General features: G+C 40.4%; 1 protein-coding gene across 1 annotated transcript in view; it reads right to left on the reverse strand.

The window, feature by feature from the left end:
• Positions 1-20,346, reverse strand: part of bcas1 (brain enriched myelin associated protein 1) — a gene marked incomplete in the record, with an annotated part of 64,503 nt that overhangs the window by 27,420 nt on the left and 16,737 nt on the right. Inside the window, 4 exon segments of the mRNA XM_037683791.1 lie at positions 15,843-16,058; positions 17,376-17,411; positions 18,150-18,209; positions 19,118-19,297. Coding sequence (XP_037539719.1) covers positions 15,843-16,058; positions 17,376-17,411; positions 18,150-18,209; positions 19,118-19,297 — 492 coding nt within the window.

Here is a 20,346-nt window from a genome sequence, read left to right on the forward strand (position 1 = left end):
ACCACATGAGGTGCGAATGACAATAAAGAAACTCTGACTCTGACTCTGAATAAATAATCAAAATAAAAATGCGTAATGACTTTGGACTTTTAGGGTTTGGAGTTGGCAGATCTGAGCCGTCAAAATTATAGAGTTCCATTATCTTGTTCTGACAGGATTCGGCTCAATTTAACCACTGTCTGAATATCAAAAAACAAGAGCTGTTCATAACATATAATACGTGTAAAATGGGGATGTGAACCGGGGCTTGAGCCATCTTTAATACACTGAATCTCGCCAGATGTTTGAAACTCAGCCTGTCAACTCGAAGCAGTCAGCTGACTCTGTCTGAATGAAGCAGTGAAGTGGTTCACACGCCATCGTTGACGTCACATGAAGCAAGCTCCGGCCCACTGCTTCACCATAACTAACCTGTCGAGTTTGAAGCATGCTTTGAAGCTTCAGTGTTAGAGGTAACTTCACTAGTTTTTGGGCGCTACACCTGCTGTGTGTTTCTGCAGCATTGTTGCTCCATCTTATTGGCTGCACCTGGAGCCTTTTGCAGTGCACAGCTTCTGCCTTCTTCTGAGCTGCTGCTGATCTACTTGCTCTCCGGCTAGTCTGCGCTCCCACTCCTCGGTAAGCTGCCTGCCATTTAGATCTTTTATTATTGTCAGTTAACTTGAATTTAGAACAAAGGTGATTTTTCTTTTTAGGCTGGTCTCCCATTCCTCAGCATGTGATTTAATAATAATAATAATAATGCATTTTATTTGTCAGCGCCTTTCAAAACACCCAAGGGCACTTCACAGCATTAAAAACACAGTATTAAACAATTTAAAATAACTATTAAAAACACTAAACCAAAAAGAAAATAACATTTAAAAATAACAGTTAAAGTGAAAAGGCTAGCTTGAACAGATGAGTTTTGAGTTTTGATTTGAAGGTCAGAAGGCAGTCAATGTTACGGATGTCCGGTGGAAGAGCATTCCAGAGCTGGGGAGCAGAGTGAGAAAAGGCTCTGTGTCCCATGGTGCTGAGGCGGACAAGAGGCACGTTAAGGTGGATGGAAGTGGAAGAACGAAGGGAGCGTGAATGGGTGGTAATGTGCAGGAGATCTAACAGGTAAGGAGGGGCGAGGTTGTGGATGGCCTTGAAAGTGAACAACAAGATTTTAAATTGAATTCTGAATGTGACTGGAAGCCAGTGAAGTTGCTGTAAAACTGGGGTGATGTGGTGAAATGAGGGGGTTTTGGTGACGATGCGGGCAGCTGAATTTTGAACCATTTGAAGCTTACGGATTAATTTGTGAGGCAGACCAAAGAGGAGAGAGTTACAGCAATCGATTCGAGAAATTACCAGACTGTGGACCAGGATGGAAGCAGAGTGTGGAGAGAGGGATGGACGGAGACAGTTGATATTTCGAAGGTGGAAATATGCAGACCGGATAATACTATTGATGTGAGAGTGGAAATAGAGAGTGCTGTCAAGAATGACACCCAGACTCTTGACGTGAGGGGAGGGAGAAACCAAGGAGTTGTCGATGATGAGTGAGAAACTGTTAACTTTAGATAAGGTGGATTTAGTGCCAATGCATAGAAACTCTGTTTTATCATTGTTTAATTTCAAGAAGTTAGACGTGAACCAGGATTTAATTTCAGCTAAGCAGGAAGTGAGGAAGGAGGGAGGAAGTGAAGAGTTAGGTGCAGTGGATAAAAAGAGCTGGGTGTCATCGGCAAAACAGTGGAAATGGATGTTAAATTTACGAAAGATATTACCAAGGGGGAGAAGGTAGATGATGAAAAGAAGGGGCCCCAGGACAGAGCCTTGGGGCACACCTGAAGTCACAGGAGAGGAATGGGACCTGAATGATTTCAGTTGGATGAACTGAGTGCGGCCAGAGAGATATGACTGAAACCAAGCGAGGGGTGTGTGGGTGATGCCAATGGATGAAAGTCTATGGAGGAGGATGTTGTAGGAGATGGTATCAAAAGTCGCACTGAGATCAAGGAGGATGAGGAGAGAAAGTAATCCAGAATCTGCTGCCATGAGAAGAGAGTTCATGCATTTATGAATCTTGTAATAAGCTTGTGGATCTTACTGCACACATACAAATCTTGTTGTACACTTGTTCAACTACTTTTGAGACTGATTTGTCTTCATATCAGAGCCTCAAAAATGCATACATTTGTAAACCAGAATCCAGAGCAAAATATCTAGAAATGTCACTTTTGGATTTTTATGTAGACAGCCAAATTGCAACCTTTCAAATACAATGATGTCATAGTTCCACCTCTTGCTAACCAACAATCCAGATTTTGATCTATGTAAAAATATCAACAGATTAAATGCTTGAGTTTGTGTTTCAGATACCTGTTGCTCAACCATTACTTCAATGAACAGACAAGGATGGTGAACAAAACAAGGTCTTTAAATAGAGCAGAGCAAATCTCTAACATTAATACACCAAATAAAGCCAGAAAGGGTTTGATCACTTTATTGAACATTCTCTGTCAACATTAGTAAAGCAAACCCAGCAGAAAAAGACATATACTATACGTCATGTATAGATTCCAAATATATGGAAATTAAGTGTTCTAAAAGTCTGACATTTGTGTATAAAGAATTGATCCTAATATGATTTGAACATTGTGTGGATAATTTTTCCCCAAGCATCTCTCCTGGGAAACTATGTGTGAAATGTGTTAATTATGCCCACATGTTTGGACTGACATGACTCAAAATCAGTGATGTCCTGCACTTTTGTGGGCTCTATGTTTAAAGTGACCGGAAGTTGAATTTCCTTCGTCTTCAGCTTTTAAATTTGCTATCCTTGTTCTTTTTTCTGTCTGTGTTGAGAGTTTGAAGTGCTCTATGCCTTGTTTGCTGTTTTTGGTGTATATTTGTGGCAGTGTTACAGTCATACATACATGCCTAGCATGGTTGCAAAAGCTTTTCTGGTCACTTTTTGTGTTTTCATGGGGATGCGTCATGATCAGTGGCCCCGGCTGGCCCCCCATCTGCTCACTTCTCTTCCCCTTCATGACATGCCATGTTTTCTGCCCCTCTCCTTCATGTTTTGTTTATCCCTCAGCTCCTGTCATTGTTCACATCAGCTCCTGTCAATCTGCACTTCAAGTCTGCTCATGTCACTTCTCTGTCACTACGCCCCCTCAGCTGATTCACCGCAATCAATCTTCATGCCTCTCACCTGTTCTCTCCACTATTTAAACTCCATGCCCACACTCATTCGGGGTGAGATTATTACACCACTCATGGTCCCTGATAGTGAAGCCTTCAATTATAGTATCTTGTTCCATAGTTTTGTATCCTTGCCTTGTCTTGCCTTGAACCCTCGCCTGTTTTTTGACTCCTCGCCTTGCATTGCCCCTTTCTGGATTTGTCTGCATATCTGACCACGGTAACGACTCTTGCTCTCCCTTGACTACTTTTTTGGATCACGACTCGGCCCTGTTCTTGCTTCTCTGCTTCAACGTGCTTGACCTCTGCTACCACCATTGGACCACGCCTCTGGATTTCACCTGTCACGTACAGACTGAGAAGGTTAGTGACTTTAATCCAAAAAAGTTCAATCTGGTCCTCTGGACATTCAAAAAACAAGAAAACAAACAAACAAAAAAAAAAACAAAGCAAAAAAAATGTAGAAACGTTTCGTCTCTCATCCGAGAGACTTCCTCAGTCTGAGGTGCTGTATTCAGCTCAGTCTCTTAAATAGCACCTTCTCAGAGTGGATCAACCAGTTTGCTGCTGACAACCAAAACCAGCTGCTCACATGGTCAAGAAGGACCATCAGCCTAACAATGGATCATTAGCACACTGATGGCTGTTTACTTATGTTTAATTATGTTACTTATGCTCTGTTTACTGTTACCTTTTCCTTTTTCCTTTTTTCCTTTTAGCCATCCTATTTGTAAAAAATAAATAAATAAAAATAAAAACCTGTATTATGACTTTTTATAATTGTTTATTATTGTTGCTGTTGTCCTTTGTTGTCATCTTTCTTTGTTGAAATCAGGTCTCTCTTGTAAATGAGTCCTCGAGGCTCAATGGGATTTACCTGTCTAAATAAAGGTTGATTGATTGATTACTATTCACAGGGGGTTGAGTGACACTAGCAATCACAGCATTGTAAGAGGGGGACAGTTGAACCCGGAGGCCTCCACCCCTGTTTAATGATGGATGATTTCTTTTCACAAAGATGGCCTCCTTTACTCCTCTCTCAAACCATCGTTCCTCTCTGTCCAGGATGTGAACATCTTCATCCCTGAAAGAGTGACCGCTGGCCTGGAGATGAGTGTAGACCGCAGAATCCTGGCCTGATGATGTTGATCTTCTTTGCTTGGCCATCCTTTTAGCCAGTGGCTGTTTTGTTTCCCCGATGTAAGACTGATCACAGCCCTCCTGACACTGAACAGCATACACAATATTACTCTGTTTGTGCCGGGGGACAGGATCTTTGGGATGAATCAGTCTTTGCCGTAATGTATTTTGGGGTTTAAAAGCCACTGGGACGTTATGTTTAGAAAATAAACATCTCAGTTTCTCTGATACTCCCTCAACATATGGAATGACCACTGGTCTGGGTCTGGGTTCCTCCTTTTCACCTGAAGGCTGACTGGAGTCCTGTTTGGGTTTCTTCTCTGCTTTCAGGAAGGCCCAGTTAGGATATCCACATTGCTCTAGAGCCTGTCTTGTGTAGGATTTCTCCTTCTGCCTGGCTCCTGAGTTAATGGAGATGCTGTCTGCTCTGTGATACAGAGTCCTGATGACACCTAACTTGTGCTTCAAAGGGTGATGGGAGTCAAACTGCAAATACTGGTCTGTGTGGGTGGGTTTGCGGTAAACCTCGGTTTGCAAAAGTCCTCTATCAGAGACTGATACCTCACAGTCCAAGAAAGCCAACCTGCCATTTTTTACATCTTCTCATGTGAACTTGATGTATTTATCCACAGAGTTGATGTGGTCAGTAAAATGTTGGACTTCCTGAGATTTAATTTTAACCCAGGTGTCGTCAACATACCTGAACCAATGACTTGTTGGTGTCCCTGAAAAAGACATCAACGCTCTCTTTTCTACCTCCTCCATGTACAGGTTGGCAACAATAGGAGAAACTGGAGACCCCATAGCACACCCATGTTTCTGCCTATAATATTGCTCCCCATATGTGAAGTAGGTTGACTGCAGGCACAGTTTCAAGAGTTGACACAGTTGTTCTGTGGAAAGCGTGATCTTGCTGCTCAGAGTGGTGTCTGATATTAATCTTAACCTGACCAACTCTACTGCATCCTCAACAGGAATGCACGTAAAGAGTGATGTGGCATCAAAAGAGACCATTGTTTCATCAGTTTCCATGATGACATCCCTCATCATTGTTGCCAACCTGTACATGGAGGAGGTAGAAAATAGAGCCTTGATGTCCTTTTCAGGGACACCACCAAGTCATTGGTTCAGGTATGTTGACGACACCTGGATTAAAATTAAATCTCAGGAAGTCCAACATTTTACTGACCACATCAACTCGGTGGATAAATACATCAAGTTCACATGAGAAGATGTAAAAAATGGCAGGTTGGCTTTCTTGGACTGTGAGGTCTCAGTCTCTGATAAAAAACTTTTGCAAACCGAGGTGTACCGCAAACCCACCCACACAGACCAGTATTTGCAGTTTGACTCCCATCACCCTTTGGAGCACAAGTTAGGAGTCATCAGGACTCTGTATCACAGAGCAGACAGCATCCCCACTAACTCAGGAGCCAGGCAGAAGGAGAAATCCTACACAGGACTCCAGTCAGCCATCAGGTGAAAAGGAGGAACCCAGACCCAGACGAGTGGTCATTCTGTATGTTGAGGGAGTATCAGAGAAACTGAGACATTTATTTTCTAAACATAACGTCCCAGTGGCTTTTAAACCCCAAAATACATTACGGCAAAGACTGGTTCATCCCAAAGATCCAGTCCCCCGGCACAAACAGAGTAATATTGTGTATGCTGTTCAGTGTCAGGAGGGCTGTGATCAGTCTTACATCGGGGAAACTAAACAGCCACTGGCTAAAAGGATGGCCCAGCAAAGAAGATCAACATCATCAGGCCAGGATTCTGCGGTCTACACTCATCTCCAGGCCAGCGGTCACTCTTTCAGGGATGATGTTCACATCCTGGACAGAGAGGAACAATGGTTTGAGAGAGGAGTAAAGGAGGCCATCTTTGTGAAAAGAAATCGTCCATCATTAAACAGGGGTGGAGGCCTCCAGGTTCAACTGTCCCCCTCTTACAATGCTGTGATTGCTAGTGTCACTCAACCCCCTGTGAATAGTAAACAGCCATCAGTGTGCTAATGATCCATTGTTAGGCTGATGTTCCTTCTTGACCATGTGAGCAGCTGGTTTTGGTTGTCAAAACCAACCTTTTCAAGATGGCCGCGCACACGTCCACACATATTTTTCTTAGCTGCTGAGTTTTAGTATTTTCTTTGTTTCTTTTTCTCTGTTTTACTTTATTTTTACTTTTTTTTTACTATATTTTGTACTTAGTCTTTTATAGTTTGTTCTGTCCTAGTTTTTTCTCGATGTTTTTGTTATCTTTTTGCTCACCGCGACTCAAGCTTGTTTACCTCCTGCGCGCGCCTGTTGTGTAGGAGTTCAATCGCCCTGCCTTTGATCACGGCACTGACATCTCCGGAGCTCCTCTTCCATGCAGTGGATCTCACCTCTCATCCCCCACCTAGGCCTCTGGTGTAAATCGGTGGCTGGCCGCTACTGCTGGTGATTCCCTGGCCCGAGAGACCAGGTGATCGTGCGGCGCGCGGCAAAGTCCATGCCTCTTCCTGGAGAAGCTCGGGTGGAGACCCTGATCTCGAGCGGACTGCTGGTGCTTCTCACCTGCCTGAGGTGAGTTGGGGGCCGCGTGATTCAATCCTGCCAGGAGAGTCTGCTTGCTGAGGTGCCGGCTGTAACAAATTTGTGGACCGGCTTCTAAGAGCTGCACCGTCTGGATGTTCGCGGTCGTATGGAAGACAATTGATGCCATTAGAGACCACCAGGTGATCGACTGTACTTCTCCCATAAAAATCTGCTGATACGTCCGGCAAGTAATTCTTAACTTTTTTTTTTTTTTTCCCCCAACGACCACAGACTTACATCTGACTGCTGAAAATGTTTTAAAGGGATAATTGGAAAATATCTTACTTAACTCTGGAGAGAACACTGTCTTATTTTATTTCACTTTTCAACCTCCATTTTGTTTTCAGCTGGAGGTCTCTCTCTTCAGTTCTTTTCTTTTGTATAATTGACAATGTTATCACTTGTGACTCTCACCCTAGCCATCATGTCTGCAGGGCTTAATTTGGAAAACAATTCAAGTATTCAAATTGTAATGCCCCCCCCCCCCCACACACACACACACACTGACTTCTCATGATTCAGGTACAATCTCTTGGACGACCATGGATCTCACAAACTGGGTCCTCGTGACTTTTCTTCCCAAAACAACAACCCCCACTGATTTGAGAGCTTGGTGTGTCCTTGTAATTAAAAACTACTTCATCCTCTCTGAAACTGAACTCCATGATGACATGAGATGGAAAACTGTCACTGCTAGACCACCTACTACTGTTAAATGGAAAACTTTAATTGTTTTTTTACTTCTTCTTTCTGGGATTGAACCAAACCCTGGCCCGCCGCTGCTACATGACATTTGTACACCAGTTGAATTTAAAAACCGGTCTGAGCTGGGTTTTCTACATTTAAATGTCAGAAGTCTTATATCCAAACTAGATGCAATAAAAATCTGGGTTCAGTCCACAGAAGCAGACATAATAGTCTTATCTGAAACATGGCTCAACAAAGCTATCTCTGACAAACAAATCTCCATTCCTGGTTATAATGTTTTTAGATGTGATCGCCCCAAAAGAGGTGGTGGAGTGGCTATTTATATCAAGAACAAATTCACAGCAAAATTTCTGTCTTCTTGCTCAATTAGCAAACAACTTGAGCTACTGGCACTAATACTAGACTTCCCTGACGGTCAATCAATCACTGTGGTGGGTTGTTACAGGCCCCCCTCAGCCTCAAGTGATGCCCTCACTTCCCTAAGAAACTTTCTGACGGGGCTAAATGCTAAGGAACTACTGCTAATCGGTGATCTAAACCTAGACTGGTTGACCTCTACATCTGACAATCTTAAATCCATCTGTGAATCATTAAATCAAACTCAACTAATTCAAACATCAACACGCCCAAATAACAAAACCCCTGAAAAATCCACCCTACTGGACCTTATCCTAACAAACATGCCTCACAAGTACACAAATACATGTGTTTTCGCTAATGATCTTAGTGATCACTGCACCATTGCAGCCGTAAGAAACGGAAAATTACCAAAATTAAAACCCACCATTATTTTCAAAAGGGATTTAAAACATTTCTGTGAGCAGGCCTTTTTTCACGACTTAGCCACTTTTGATTGGAATAAAATTTCATTGATAGATGACGTAGAACTTGCACTGGCTTACTTCAACGAGGGTTTTCAAAACATAATCAACACACATGCTCCATATCGTAGATACAGAATAAAGGGACGTAAAAATCCTTGGTTTTCCACCGAGATAGGAAATCTGCTCAAAGAAAGAGATACTACCTGGGCTAAGGCCAGAAAATCAAAAACTGAACATGACTGGCTCAGCTTCCGACAACTTAGAAACAAATGCACAACCCTAATTAGAAATGCAAAATCAAATTACTACCTGGACGCATCCACAAAAAATCTAAATGATCCAAAAAGGTTTTGGCAAATAGTAAAATCAAATTCTGGTCAGACAACAACCACTGATTTACCCAGCTCCATTATGACCAGCTCAGGTATTCTGTCAGACAAATGATCAATTCTAAACTGTTTTAATGAACACTTTATATCCTCTGGCTCCCTGTTCGAATCTACGCATCCTGAAATGTTATCTGCTGACCAAACTGATGAAAATTTACCCCCAACTCCGCATGTGCTAGACAAACAGGTCACAAACCGATTTGACTTTGTATCAATATCTCCCAGTGAGGTTCTAAATGCGCTAAAAACTCTTGACACACGCAAAGCAGCAGGACCTGACAACATAGAACCACTTTTCCTAAAACTAGCTGCAGATTTCATTGCTGAACCACTTTCATGTATTTTCAATCTCAGTCTAAATACAAATACAATACCCAAAATCTGGAAATCGGCTTATGTTCTCCCTCTGCTAAAAGGGGGTGAACCAACTAATTCAACAACTACAGACCAATTTCTAAATTATGTATTCTTGCTAAACTGTTCGAAAGACTTGTCTGTGATCAGCTAACTGTTTTTCTACAATCAAATAATATTTTATCACAATTCCAGTCAGGATTCAGAAAACAGCACAGTACCGTAACTACAGTTCTCAAAGTATTAAATGATATCATACATGCCCTGGACTGCAAACAATACTGTGTTGCCTTATTTATAGACCCATCCAAGGCATTTGATACAGTTGATCACAGACTATTGACTAACATCCTGAAACACTCTGGTCTATCAAAACTAGCAGTCTCCTGGTTCACCAACTATCTAACTGACAGAACACAGTCTGTCCATGTAGCCGGATCTAGATGTTGTGAAAGGGGTGCCACAGGGTTCTGTCTTGGGTCCCATTCTTTTCTCCTTATATATCAACGATCTATGCAGTGATCTGTCAAACGCCTCCCACCATTATTATGCAGATGACATTTATTGCTGTTCATCCTCCCTCAGCCAAGCCTTCACCTCTCTTCAAGACGCTTTTAATATTATCCAGTCACGTCTGCAAAAACTAAGACTGGTCCTAAATGCTGACAAAAGCAAGATCGTGGTTTTATCCAACAGAAAGCAGCAACCAGAGAACCCACCTCAAATTGAAACCCAAGAGGGAAAACAAATAGAAATGGTCTCCACCTACAAATATCTAGGTTTCAACATTGACAATAAACTGTCATTTAAAATCCACATCTCCAAAATGGTCACTAAACTCAAATTGAAGCTAGGCTTCTACTTCAGAAATAAATCCTGCTTCTCATGTAAAGCCAGGAGAACATTAGTAGCTGCAACTTTCATGCCGATATTAGATTATGGTGACGTGCTGTACATGAGTGCTGCATCAAAATACCTACAGTCCTTAGACTCAGTTTATCATGGTGCCCTTCGATTCATTACTGATTCCAATTATCGCACTCATCACTGTGAGCTTTACGTCAAGTCTAGCTGGTCTTCTCTCAGCGCTCACAGATACACTCACTGGATATCCTTCATCTATAAGACCCTTCTAAACCTAGTCCCGTCATACCTTACCTCCCTAATACAAACATCACACAATCATTACTCCCTGCGCTCTAATGACTTAATCCTCCTGTCAGTTCCTCTGGTCAGAACTGAACTAGGAAAAAGAGCAATCAGCTTCGCCGTCCCCTCAGCCTGGAACAACTTACAGACAGATTTGAAACTATCAACACTCATCTCGCCTAGATCCTTCATGTCAACCGTATCAGATAATGTTATCAAAAATCTGGACCATTGCAGATGTTTCTAAAACACTACTTATCAAATATACATGTCTTTGTTGACTTTTAACTCTATCTACTTAAACTGATGGCTGTTCTACATTTAATGTCTACAGAAGTCTGTCTTATCCTGATGGTTTCAAACTGTTAACATTTATTTATCGTGATAGTAGTTTATTTTTTCTTTTGATAAATGTAAATGCTTATTGTCAATTACCCTGTGACGTGTGCTGATGACCACTTGACCAGGTCACCCTTGTGAAAGAGATCTCGATCTCAACGTGCTCTACCTGGTAAAATAAAGGTGATTGATTGATTGATTGATTGATTGTCAGCAGCAAACTGGTTGATCCACTCTGAGAAGGTGCTATTTAAGAGACTGAGCTTAATACAGCACCTCAGACTGAGGAAGTCTCTCGGATGAGAGACGAAACGTTTCTACATTTTTTTTGCTTTGTTTTGTTTTTTTGTTTTTTTTTGTTTTCTTGTTTTTTGAATGTCCAGAGGACCAGATTGAACTTTTTTGGATTTTTCTACCTGGATTATTGAGCATGTATCAGGATGTTAGTAACTTTAACTATAATCCCAGTATCCCCTTGTCCTCACCAAAGTCACTAACCTCTCTGTCTTTTAAGATTGGACTCCTGCCTTGGACCCTGACTCCAGCAACCAGCAGCATAATAAATAAAAAATGTTCTTGTTTTAGCACTCCTGTGTCTGGCTTATTATGAATCCGAAAACCCATTCCTGACAGGATGAAAACATTTTTACAAATAGGGCCATATTTATAAGTATATTTTTAGAAAGGACTAGGGTGCTAAAAAGGTGGCGCAGTTGGTAGAGCTGCTGTCTCTCAGCAAACAGGTCGCCCCGGTTCAAATCCTGGCCGGGGGCCTTTCTGCGCGGAGTTTGCATGTTCTCTCCGTGCATGCGTGGGTTTTCTTCGGGTACTCAGTTTCCTCCCACAGACCAAAAACATGCATGTTAGACTGACTGGTAACTCTTGTCTATAGGTGTGAATGAGAGAGTGAATGGCTGTTTGTCTCCGTGTCCCTGTGATGGACTGGAGACCTGTCCAGGGTGTCGTATCCCCCCACCCCCCCACCCCCTGCTCAGTGATGGCTGAACATGGGCGCCAGTGACCCCCGTGACCCAAAAAGGCAAAAAACGGGTAAAGATAAAGGATGGATGGACTATTAAGAAGATTGTTTTAGAAAGCGTTGTAAAGCAAGGCCTAAATCAGACGATCTCTAACTTTTATTTTGTTAATGAATGCATTTGTTCTAGAATTGCACCGCTCAAGGTGGCTGCATGTTGGAGCAGCTCTGTTACTTTAGTCTGAGATTTTGGTTTAGGAAACTTTAAATCCTCTTTTTCTGGATGTAAAACACATTTTTTGGATGATTGTTTCCTCTGGTATCAGATGCTGTGCAGCAGGAAGGATTTTTACTGAAACTTTTTGGGTTTTGGACATTTGTTATGATGCGTAACCATGGCAACAAGACAGTTTTCTACAACCAGCAGCTGATTAACATCTCAAAAGCTCAAATAATATCTCAACTACAGCCCCAAATCTCAAATGAGTTGAAAGGATGTTCTGTGGATGCATTCTCATCTACCTGCCAGCTGTGCTCGAGTGCCTGACCACTGAGATCCTGGAACTACCAGGAAAAATGGCTAATGAAAGCGGAAGGACAGGATCATCCCTCAGCACCTACAGTTGGCTGTCCGCAGTGACGAGGAGCTCGACAGACTGCTGGGAGGAGTGGTCATTGCTCTGGGAGGAGTTCTGCCCGGCATTCGGGCGGTCCTACAGCCTGGGGGAACCGAGAGGCCAGCCGAGTCTGGGTGGACGGATCGGACGGCATCTGCAGCCAGTTTCTTAGGATCCACTGTGGGATGGACCTTTACAAGAGATCCTTCCTGTCTATAGCCATCAGCATCTATAACATCTCTTAATGAAATGAGGATAACCAGTTACAACAACAAATAATTTCCCTCTGGGATTAATAAAGTATTTTTGAATTGAATTGAATTGAATTTGAATTGAATTGAATTGAATTTTTATAGACACCCTCACTGTGTCCATTTGGCATAATTTTCCAAAAGCTAAAACTAAACTGAGCCTATAAATAACCACAGTCCCAGTTACAATGCATGGGACTGTGTTGTTTTTCACCAAAGAAAAAAATGAAAACCCAACAGAAGATTAGTTGTGTAGTCTTTGCATCACTGACAGAAAAAAACACTGCAAACTCCCGTCTTAAAGTAAAGCTGCTGAACTTTAAATACATACTGTTAAACTGGTTAATCTGACTGTTTTAAATGTAGCTGAAAACCAAATAAAAATGGTCTGCTTGCTTAAACGAGGCTGACAGAGTCTCAAATAATAAAAAACAGAATGTTCCAAAGCCTGAAGTTTATATTAAGCAGCTACATTCACATATATAAACCTTTGTATGTGTAGTAAATAAAAGCAATTTGTTTACTAATCCCAATGAAAAACTGAAATGCCTATTTATTGTTTATTTGATTTACTGGGTCCTTTTACATCAAGAGGACCCTCGGCCAATGCTCCAGTTTAGAGTAAGAAGGTCTGATGTACACTGATCGGTGAACTACAGCTGACTGTGGCTCAGGGGCGACAGTGGTCATCTGCCAACTGGAAGGCTGGCCGTTTGTTCCAGTTTCCCATTTATCCACACGCCCTTGGGCAAAACATTTTTACCACCAATCTGTTAGTTGGAGTGTGTGTGTCAATGTGGCTTGTAGTGTAAAAGTGCTCGTAATATGCTGTAGATGTTTTCAACCTGTGTACATGGAAATTCTGCTTTTTCAAAATGTTTATTTATTGACTATAAACATATTCTTGTAAACTTGACATTCTTCCTATAAATGTTTTTTTTTAATCCAATCGAAAATGAAGAAAATGACCCAGAATGCTGCAGTTTGTATGCCAGGCCTGTGAAGTTGTGGGGTGTGGGTCTAAAGCGTACACACTGGGTATGCACCAAAAACACAAGCAGAAGGAAAAGAGGAGGATGCAAAAGTGAAACGTGAACATCTTTTTGAGAAGTGATGATGAAGAGGAACTTCTACTTTGTGTCATTAAATGACAAGACCACTAAAATATTGGATGGTACCAACTGGGAGCCGGATCAGTCCAGGTGGACAAAATAAACACGTTTTAGGACCAAAACCAGTAAGGGATGCCTGGAGGAAAAATATTTCCTCACAATGTTTAAAACTTATCAGTCTAAACTCTTTAAACAAAAGTGTTGGTAATTTAAAGAGTCAATTTCCCTATTTTCAAATATATACTTGATGTATATATTTGTATACATTGTAGTTTTTTTTCTCCAACATTTTATTTAGTTTTGTTGATAGTTTATTGAAGTGATAAAATCATTTATTGCTTTAGATTAGTTGGTGTAATAATGCATGGTTTTTGTTCTGCTCTTTTTAAAGTGATTTACATGCACATGCTGACCTTAATGTCTCATGTGTTGTTAGTTCTCAATTCTACTAAAATGTATTTTTGTGACATGTGAAAACGCCTAGTCAATGTAATGTTTTTTACATTTTTCAATAAGGATGTTGCTTTTATTTTACCGGTGCCATGCATTCTGGGACAATGGTGTACACAGGTTGCAGGGGAAACTACAACACAAAAAGTTGACTAAAAAGTTAAAATGTATGACAATAAAATTATAATGCATTAGTCCTTATGCCTTTACACACAATATATGGGTCGAAACGATCAAACACAATTGTCACAAACCAGCTCTTCCACCCTTGAAACGCAGTGCAGCACTGGACTTGCACACCCATTGATTAACGTGTAGTTGTGTGCTCAGCACTGTGTGTTGCTCTGTGGCCCGGATGGAGTTAAGTTTTTCTTCAAAATACACTTTACTAATTTGGGTCACACCCCCGTGACATAAATTAGGATAAGTTGCAGCTAAAAGATAGATGAATGGTTGTGTAACGTGACAAAAATATTTGTATCTTTATTATTATATAATTTGTAATACTAATTTATAAATGATAATATTTATGAAAATATGTTTTGGCCTTGGGTTTAGCCTGCAATTTAAAGCAGAGCTCAGTGCAGCACCCACTCTCTGATAAGCCGCACAAGCACCAACATCTCTGTCCAACGCTCTTCTCTTCTTCAACAGTCTTCCTCATTTTCAGTTGCAGGCGGAGTCATTTCTGCATTCTGCTCTCTGTCGACGCACTCCGGTTCAAATTAAAAGGATTGAACAGGAAACATTGTCCATAATAAATGTTTAAACTGGATGGGGTGTCACACCAAAGCAATCTGTCTGTCATTTACCCAGAATGCATTGCAGCATACACAACATGGCGATGTCTTGTTACATTCATTTTAAAATATATAAAAACTTAACAGCCTGCAGTATTTTTATAGTTTTGTTATTATAGCTGAAGCAAAAGTCTGCCAACTTGTCAGGGAATAAAAGTTTAAGAGAAAGTTGTTCATCAGCCATGTCTATCACTTGATATTCTACAGTCTATTAAGGTTTTGTTATAGTTGAGAAAATTGGCATCTTCAACACAAACACAAGCATATAATCTGTCACTGATACTGTTGTTGCGTCTGTTATGTGGGCTGTAGATCAGACAGGAAGTAGATCTTTGACATCATTTCTAAATATTGTTTTTGGTTGTACACAAAATGCAATACTGTTCAGGAGCTCTTAAGGTGCTGTTTCCTTGTGGACAGTCACCCAGCTGAAACTATAAAAAGAAAACTTGCATATTTATAAAACACTACGCCATTATGAATGGCACCATAGTCTTGTTGGCGTTAGAATTTTTATTTCTCTTTTCATTTATTTTTATCAGAGTGTGCTAAACAAAGAGCAGGCTGGATGTGGAATATACTATTACAGTATATAAATATCATATTTTAGACCTCTTAAAATGTTTTCCCTCAAATAGGAAATACACTGTTTTACAAAACCACAGCTTCAGTTGGGAGGCAGCAATTTGAATGTTTCTGCCGCCTCAAGACAAATCAGCTTTTGTTGAGTTAGTGACCAGTCGTGATCAGTTTGAGTATAATAATCTTCTGTACCACTGCTGCAGGCTTGGCACTGAGTCCACGTGAAGAAGCACTTTTGCCTCTGGTTCTCTCGACCCCTAGCAGATACTCAGATTCACATAGTATACATAATGTTTCACTTTTTGGAATAATCCAGTACATCATGGAACAGGCTGTTAATGTCTATCTGTAACTATGCCATGAAAATGTAGACAATTTTTAATTTTCATTACCTTTGGACGGAAGAACTTGTTCAGAGTCGCTTTAGCTGATTTTCCTTTTGAGGCCTCAGGATCTTTTGCTGCAGCTTTTGGTTCTTCTTTAGTCACTGGTTTTGCCAGTTTGATTGTTGATTCTCCTTTGGATTCCAGTTTTGGTGGCTCTGGAGGAGGTGGCGGTGGGGCAGGCATTCCTTTTGGTGCTGCAGGGGGTTCAGATATTTGTGCAACCTTTGCAAACAGATAAAGGGTGTTATAATACTGAGTTAAAAAAATATAAAATAAAAAAGTTGGAAAAAAGTATCATTTACAGCAAGTGGAGTTTTTTTGTGTTTGTTTTCAGATCTGAGCTGGGACTAGTTGGAGGACAGCATTTGTGTGGAAGCCTTCAGAAGGTCTTGCACTGTTGGTCAGCTTCTCAATTTCCTCACTTGGGTGGCAAATGCTGTAAGTCTTGTTTCTTAAATTTTGAACATGCTCAAAATAATTGTACATCAGTTTTTCTCAAAATAGCCACTAAGGTGTTGCGAGCATTTCGAGCATAGTCTCAGTTTTGTAGGTGACGTTAGAGATGATAGCTCTTTAAAGTCAGCCGGATCTTGTGGATCTGTTTATTTCAAAGAGCTATTTAACTGTGAACAGTCAGTGAGGTCACTGCATATGTCACTACTATGACCACGTGTAGTGACATACAACATAGGGGTTGTACCACGTGGCTTGTCACGTGTGCAACCCTCCTCTTTTGAGTGCATATACAACAACTGCTGTTCTCCTCCCCTTTGCCTGTTCTTCTTCATCTTAGTGGAAAAGCAAAGGAGGAGCATATGTCTGTATCTGCAAATGGAAAATACGAGAAAATCCCGAGGAGGAAATAAATATAAAAAGGAACAGTACTCTGTTGTGTGAAGTTTGGTTCCCATTGTTCATATAATTAATCTTTCAAACGTTGTGGCTCATATGTGAATGTCGCATCTCACATTGCACATCTCCAACCTTAATAAGAGCTTTAAAGTTTATTTTAACACAAGCACAGGAGCTCTCCTCTGACAAAACAATATCCAGGTCTAAAAAAATCTTAAAACGATAAATATAAGCTTTGAAAAATTGTTCCAAATCTGCATGCTTTCATTTGAAAAGAGGACTCCAATAGATTAAGTCATAAATACAGGGGTGGCTGCTAATATGGGTACAAAACAAGCTGAGGTAGGTGTGATGTGGACGTGTGCAACATAACAGTACACAACTGAAAATACGCTTTTGTAAGCCATGCGAACAAGAATAAGCAGTGTTTTTCAAAAACTAGCAGTGAAATGCAGCTGCACGGCTCACTGGTTGCAAATACTCAAAAATTCACGAGTCTGCCACTGAAAAATTATGAATTTTCTCACAATTTTGAATTGTCACCTCTAGTCTCCAGCAGTCACGGCCTGATGAGATACCTTTAGCTGATAGCCTTTAGATACATTTCCACATTTATCAAATAAAAAGTGATTTTAGTATTAATTAGCACCATGAAAACAGGTAACCAAAGCAGAACATTTTGCTCACAGTAGTGGTTGCTGCAGGCTGGGTCTCCTTCGTGGACTATTTTGCAACAAAAAGGAGGAAGCAGTTAGAGATGAACAGTTAGTCCAATGCAAACAAAAATCAGCATGTGTACATATCCTCACCAACAAGTAAAACTTACATGTTCGTTTTCAAGACAGAAATGCGATTAAAATCACAGGAAGCTCTGAAATTAATACAATCTTTATTTGCAGCAGCAGTTCCCCAAACTAGTAGCATCTTGTGTTTTCTAATTAATCTTTTACATATTTATTTCAATCAGTAATAAAATCTTTGATAATAAAATTAAAAAGTGTGCTAAGAAACAGAGTGAAAACAAAATAGACCAATGATCAGCTATTAGACTCATAAAGGTTGAATGAATGAATCACTGAAAAAATCACTGTAATGCCACTTAATTGTTGATATGTGCTGTTGATTATCCATGCTGCTGATCTCATGCTGCTGATTTATTTCATGCTGTTGTGTTCATTCATACTCATCTGCTCACACAGACTTATGTTCGTTCTGTTGTTGTTCAGCATATTGTTTTTGTACTACTAGTGCTTAGTGTATTCTTAGTTTAGCATATTTCTTAGTTCATATTTGAGATATTATTACCATTTTACTTTTACAATTCATACTTTTGATGGATGTAACTGGGACTCTGAGTACACAGTTTCATTCCACCACATGTACTATCATTGATGAAAATGACAATAAAGACACCTTATCCTTATCTTTATCCTTATAAATGAACTCTGGCCATCTGTTTACCTGATCTTTTGTGGCATCAGGAGCAGCTGTTTCCTTTTTGGTTGTTTTAGTAGTTGTTACCTGTGACACAGCAGGCAAAATGGTCAAAACAGAACAAAAACACATATTCAAACTGTGAAGTGTTAGACGTGTGAGCATCATGAGGTTATTTATTCAGTTTGCCTATATTGTGCTGTGAAAACATGTCACAGTTACAGGATAAGGTCTGATTTAGCAGGAACAGCAACAAATATTATTTCAATAAAACAGAGGCCCTTTATGAATTCAGATTTGCGTCTTTGTGTTGTAAGCAATCTGAGTGGACACTGAGGCCCCTGACGGAGCACATACAGTACATGCACTGTCATTGTGACAGCCATTGTGCTTTGGAGATGGCGTAGGCCTGCCCTCGCACTATCTGCACAAATCTTAACTTCCAATCTCACAGACCTTCCTTGTGAGCTCAGGCTATGGGACAAACAATAGGCCACCACATCCCCACATGTTCAAGACCTTGATTAGCATGGAGCTGGGCAATGTAACTCGTTAAAACGGCAGGAATCCCAAAGGCAGCTTGATAAAGAGGAAATACAATGGCTGCTTGTCGTAGGTTTTCCATCAGGCGCTGTCATCGTGGCATATTTTGTGATGGAGATCTATTTAAAGAGGAAAATTATTCACATAGAAACAATACATTTTTACTTTATCAGTTTGAAAACTGCTCATTGCTGTTTCTTGTGCATTATAGCTAATTTATCTGCATCATTTCCAAACATCTCAGCTTTATTAAGACATGATTATCTGAAGACACGTTTTTATCTTTTACTTTCTGAGTTTGAACAGCTGTTTCCTCTAAAGTTGTTTTCCCATGATATGCCACTGATTTTTTTAAACAAAGATTTGTTTCTAGGTACTTTATGTCTGAAGAAAAGCAGAAACATAAGCAGTGTTGAAACCACACTCTGATGTTGTCAAATGGCTTTACTTACAAATGTTTTGAAGAAGTTCATAACTGGATTCTCTTCTGGGTTACTCTCTTCTACTTGGACAGGCTGAGTGTTTCCGTTCTCTGTTTCAGGATCACCCTCCTTCTCCGGACTGGACTCAGGTTTCTCTTCAGTCTTCGGTTCAAGCACAGATTCAGGTTCTTGCTTCAGGTCAGCCGTCTCCTGTAGACCGCCACAGAGAATTAGCCTTTGAGAATGATGTTAGAGCAGCACAGCTATGCAAGTATTGAGTGTCTTAATCGCAGCATTGAGATGGGAGCACAATTCCAACCATGTCTCAGCCTACTCAGGCCACTGTCCACAATCAGCCTTTTATTAACGTGAGTGTCCAACCCCTCACTCATTCATATTCAGCAATGTGTGAGAGTTATTCTTTGTGTGAGAAGTGAACTACCTCACTATTTCTTTATGGTTTGTATTTGTAAAAGATCTCAAACATTTTGATTAGATTTTTTTTTACAATTTTGCTGCAGTTAAATTATTTGCATTTCTTAGTTTGAGTAGATATTGTGTACTTATACTTGTGAAGAATTTATTTGTAGCACATTGTGCTAGCTGAAAATATTACTTCCTGACAATTGACTGATAATAATAAATAAATAAATAAATAAATAAATAAATCTTAAAGCTCAGTTTAAAGTCTTATTTTATTGGAAAGTGCTTTAAATAACTCTTTTGGCAATAAAAATACACAATGTTTCTGTAAATGCATTTCACAGCATAAATGCAGGATTTGCTTCAAGCTGCATACATTCAGTACAGGATGTTCCAATGAGATGTGTTATAAAAAGATCATACTTTTCACTTCAGTTTATCCTTGGAGACACATTAGAGCGCATTTTAAAATTGTCAGACATTCATGCTGATTCCTCAACAACTAAAATAAAATATGTGCAAAGAAACAAGTAACACTGATATTTGTGAGCTGAGTACATTACAGTCATTTCTGCACTTTGAAAGAATTAAAACACGATTCCCATCCATCCATTATCTTTACCCGTTTATTCCATTTTGGGTCACGGGGGTCGCTGGTGCCCATGTCCAGCAATCACTGTGCGAGGGGCGGGGTACACCCTGGATGGGTCGCAAGTCCATCACAGGGCCACATAGAGACAAACGAGACAAACAACCATTCACTCTCTCACTCACACCTAGGGACAATTCAGAGTTACCAATCAGCCTAACATGCATGTTTTTGGTCTGTGGGAGGA

Source organism: Nematolebias whitei, chromosome 11 (assembly GCF_014905685.2).
Source record: "Nematolebias whitei isolate Nwh7 chromosome 11, NemWhi1, whole genome shotgun sequence".
NCBI lineage: Eukaryota > Metazoa > Chordata > Actinopteri > Cyprinodontiformes > Rivulidae > Nematolebias > Nematolebias whitei.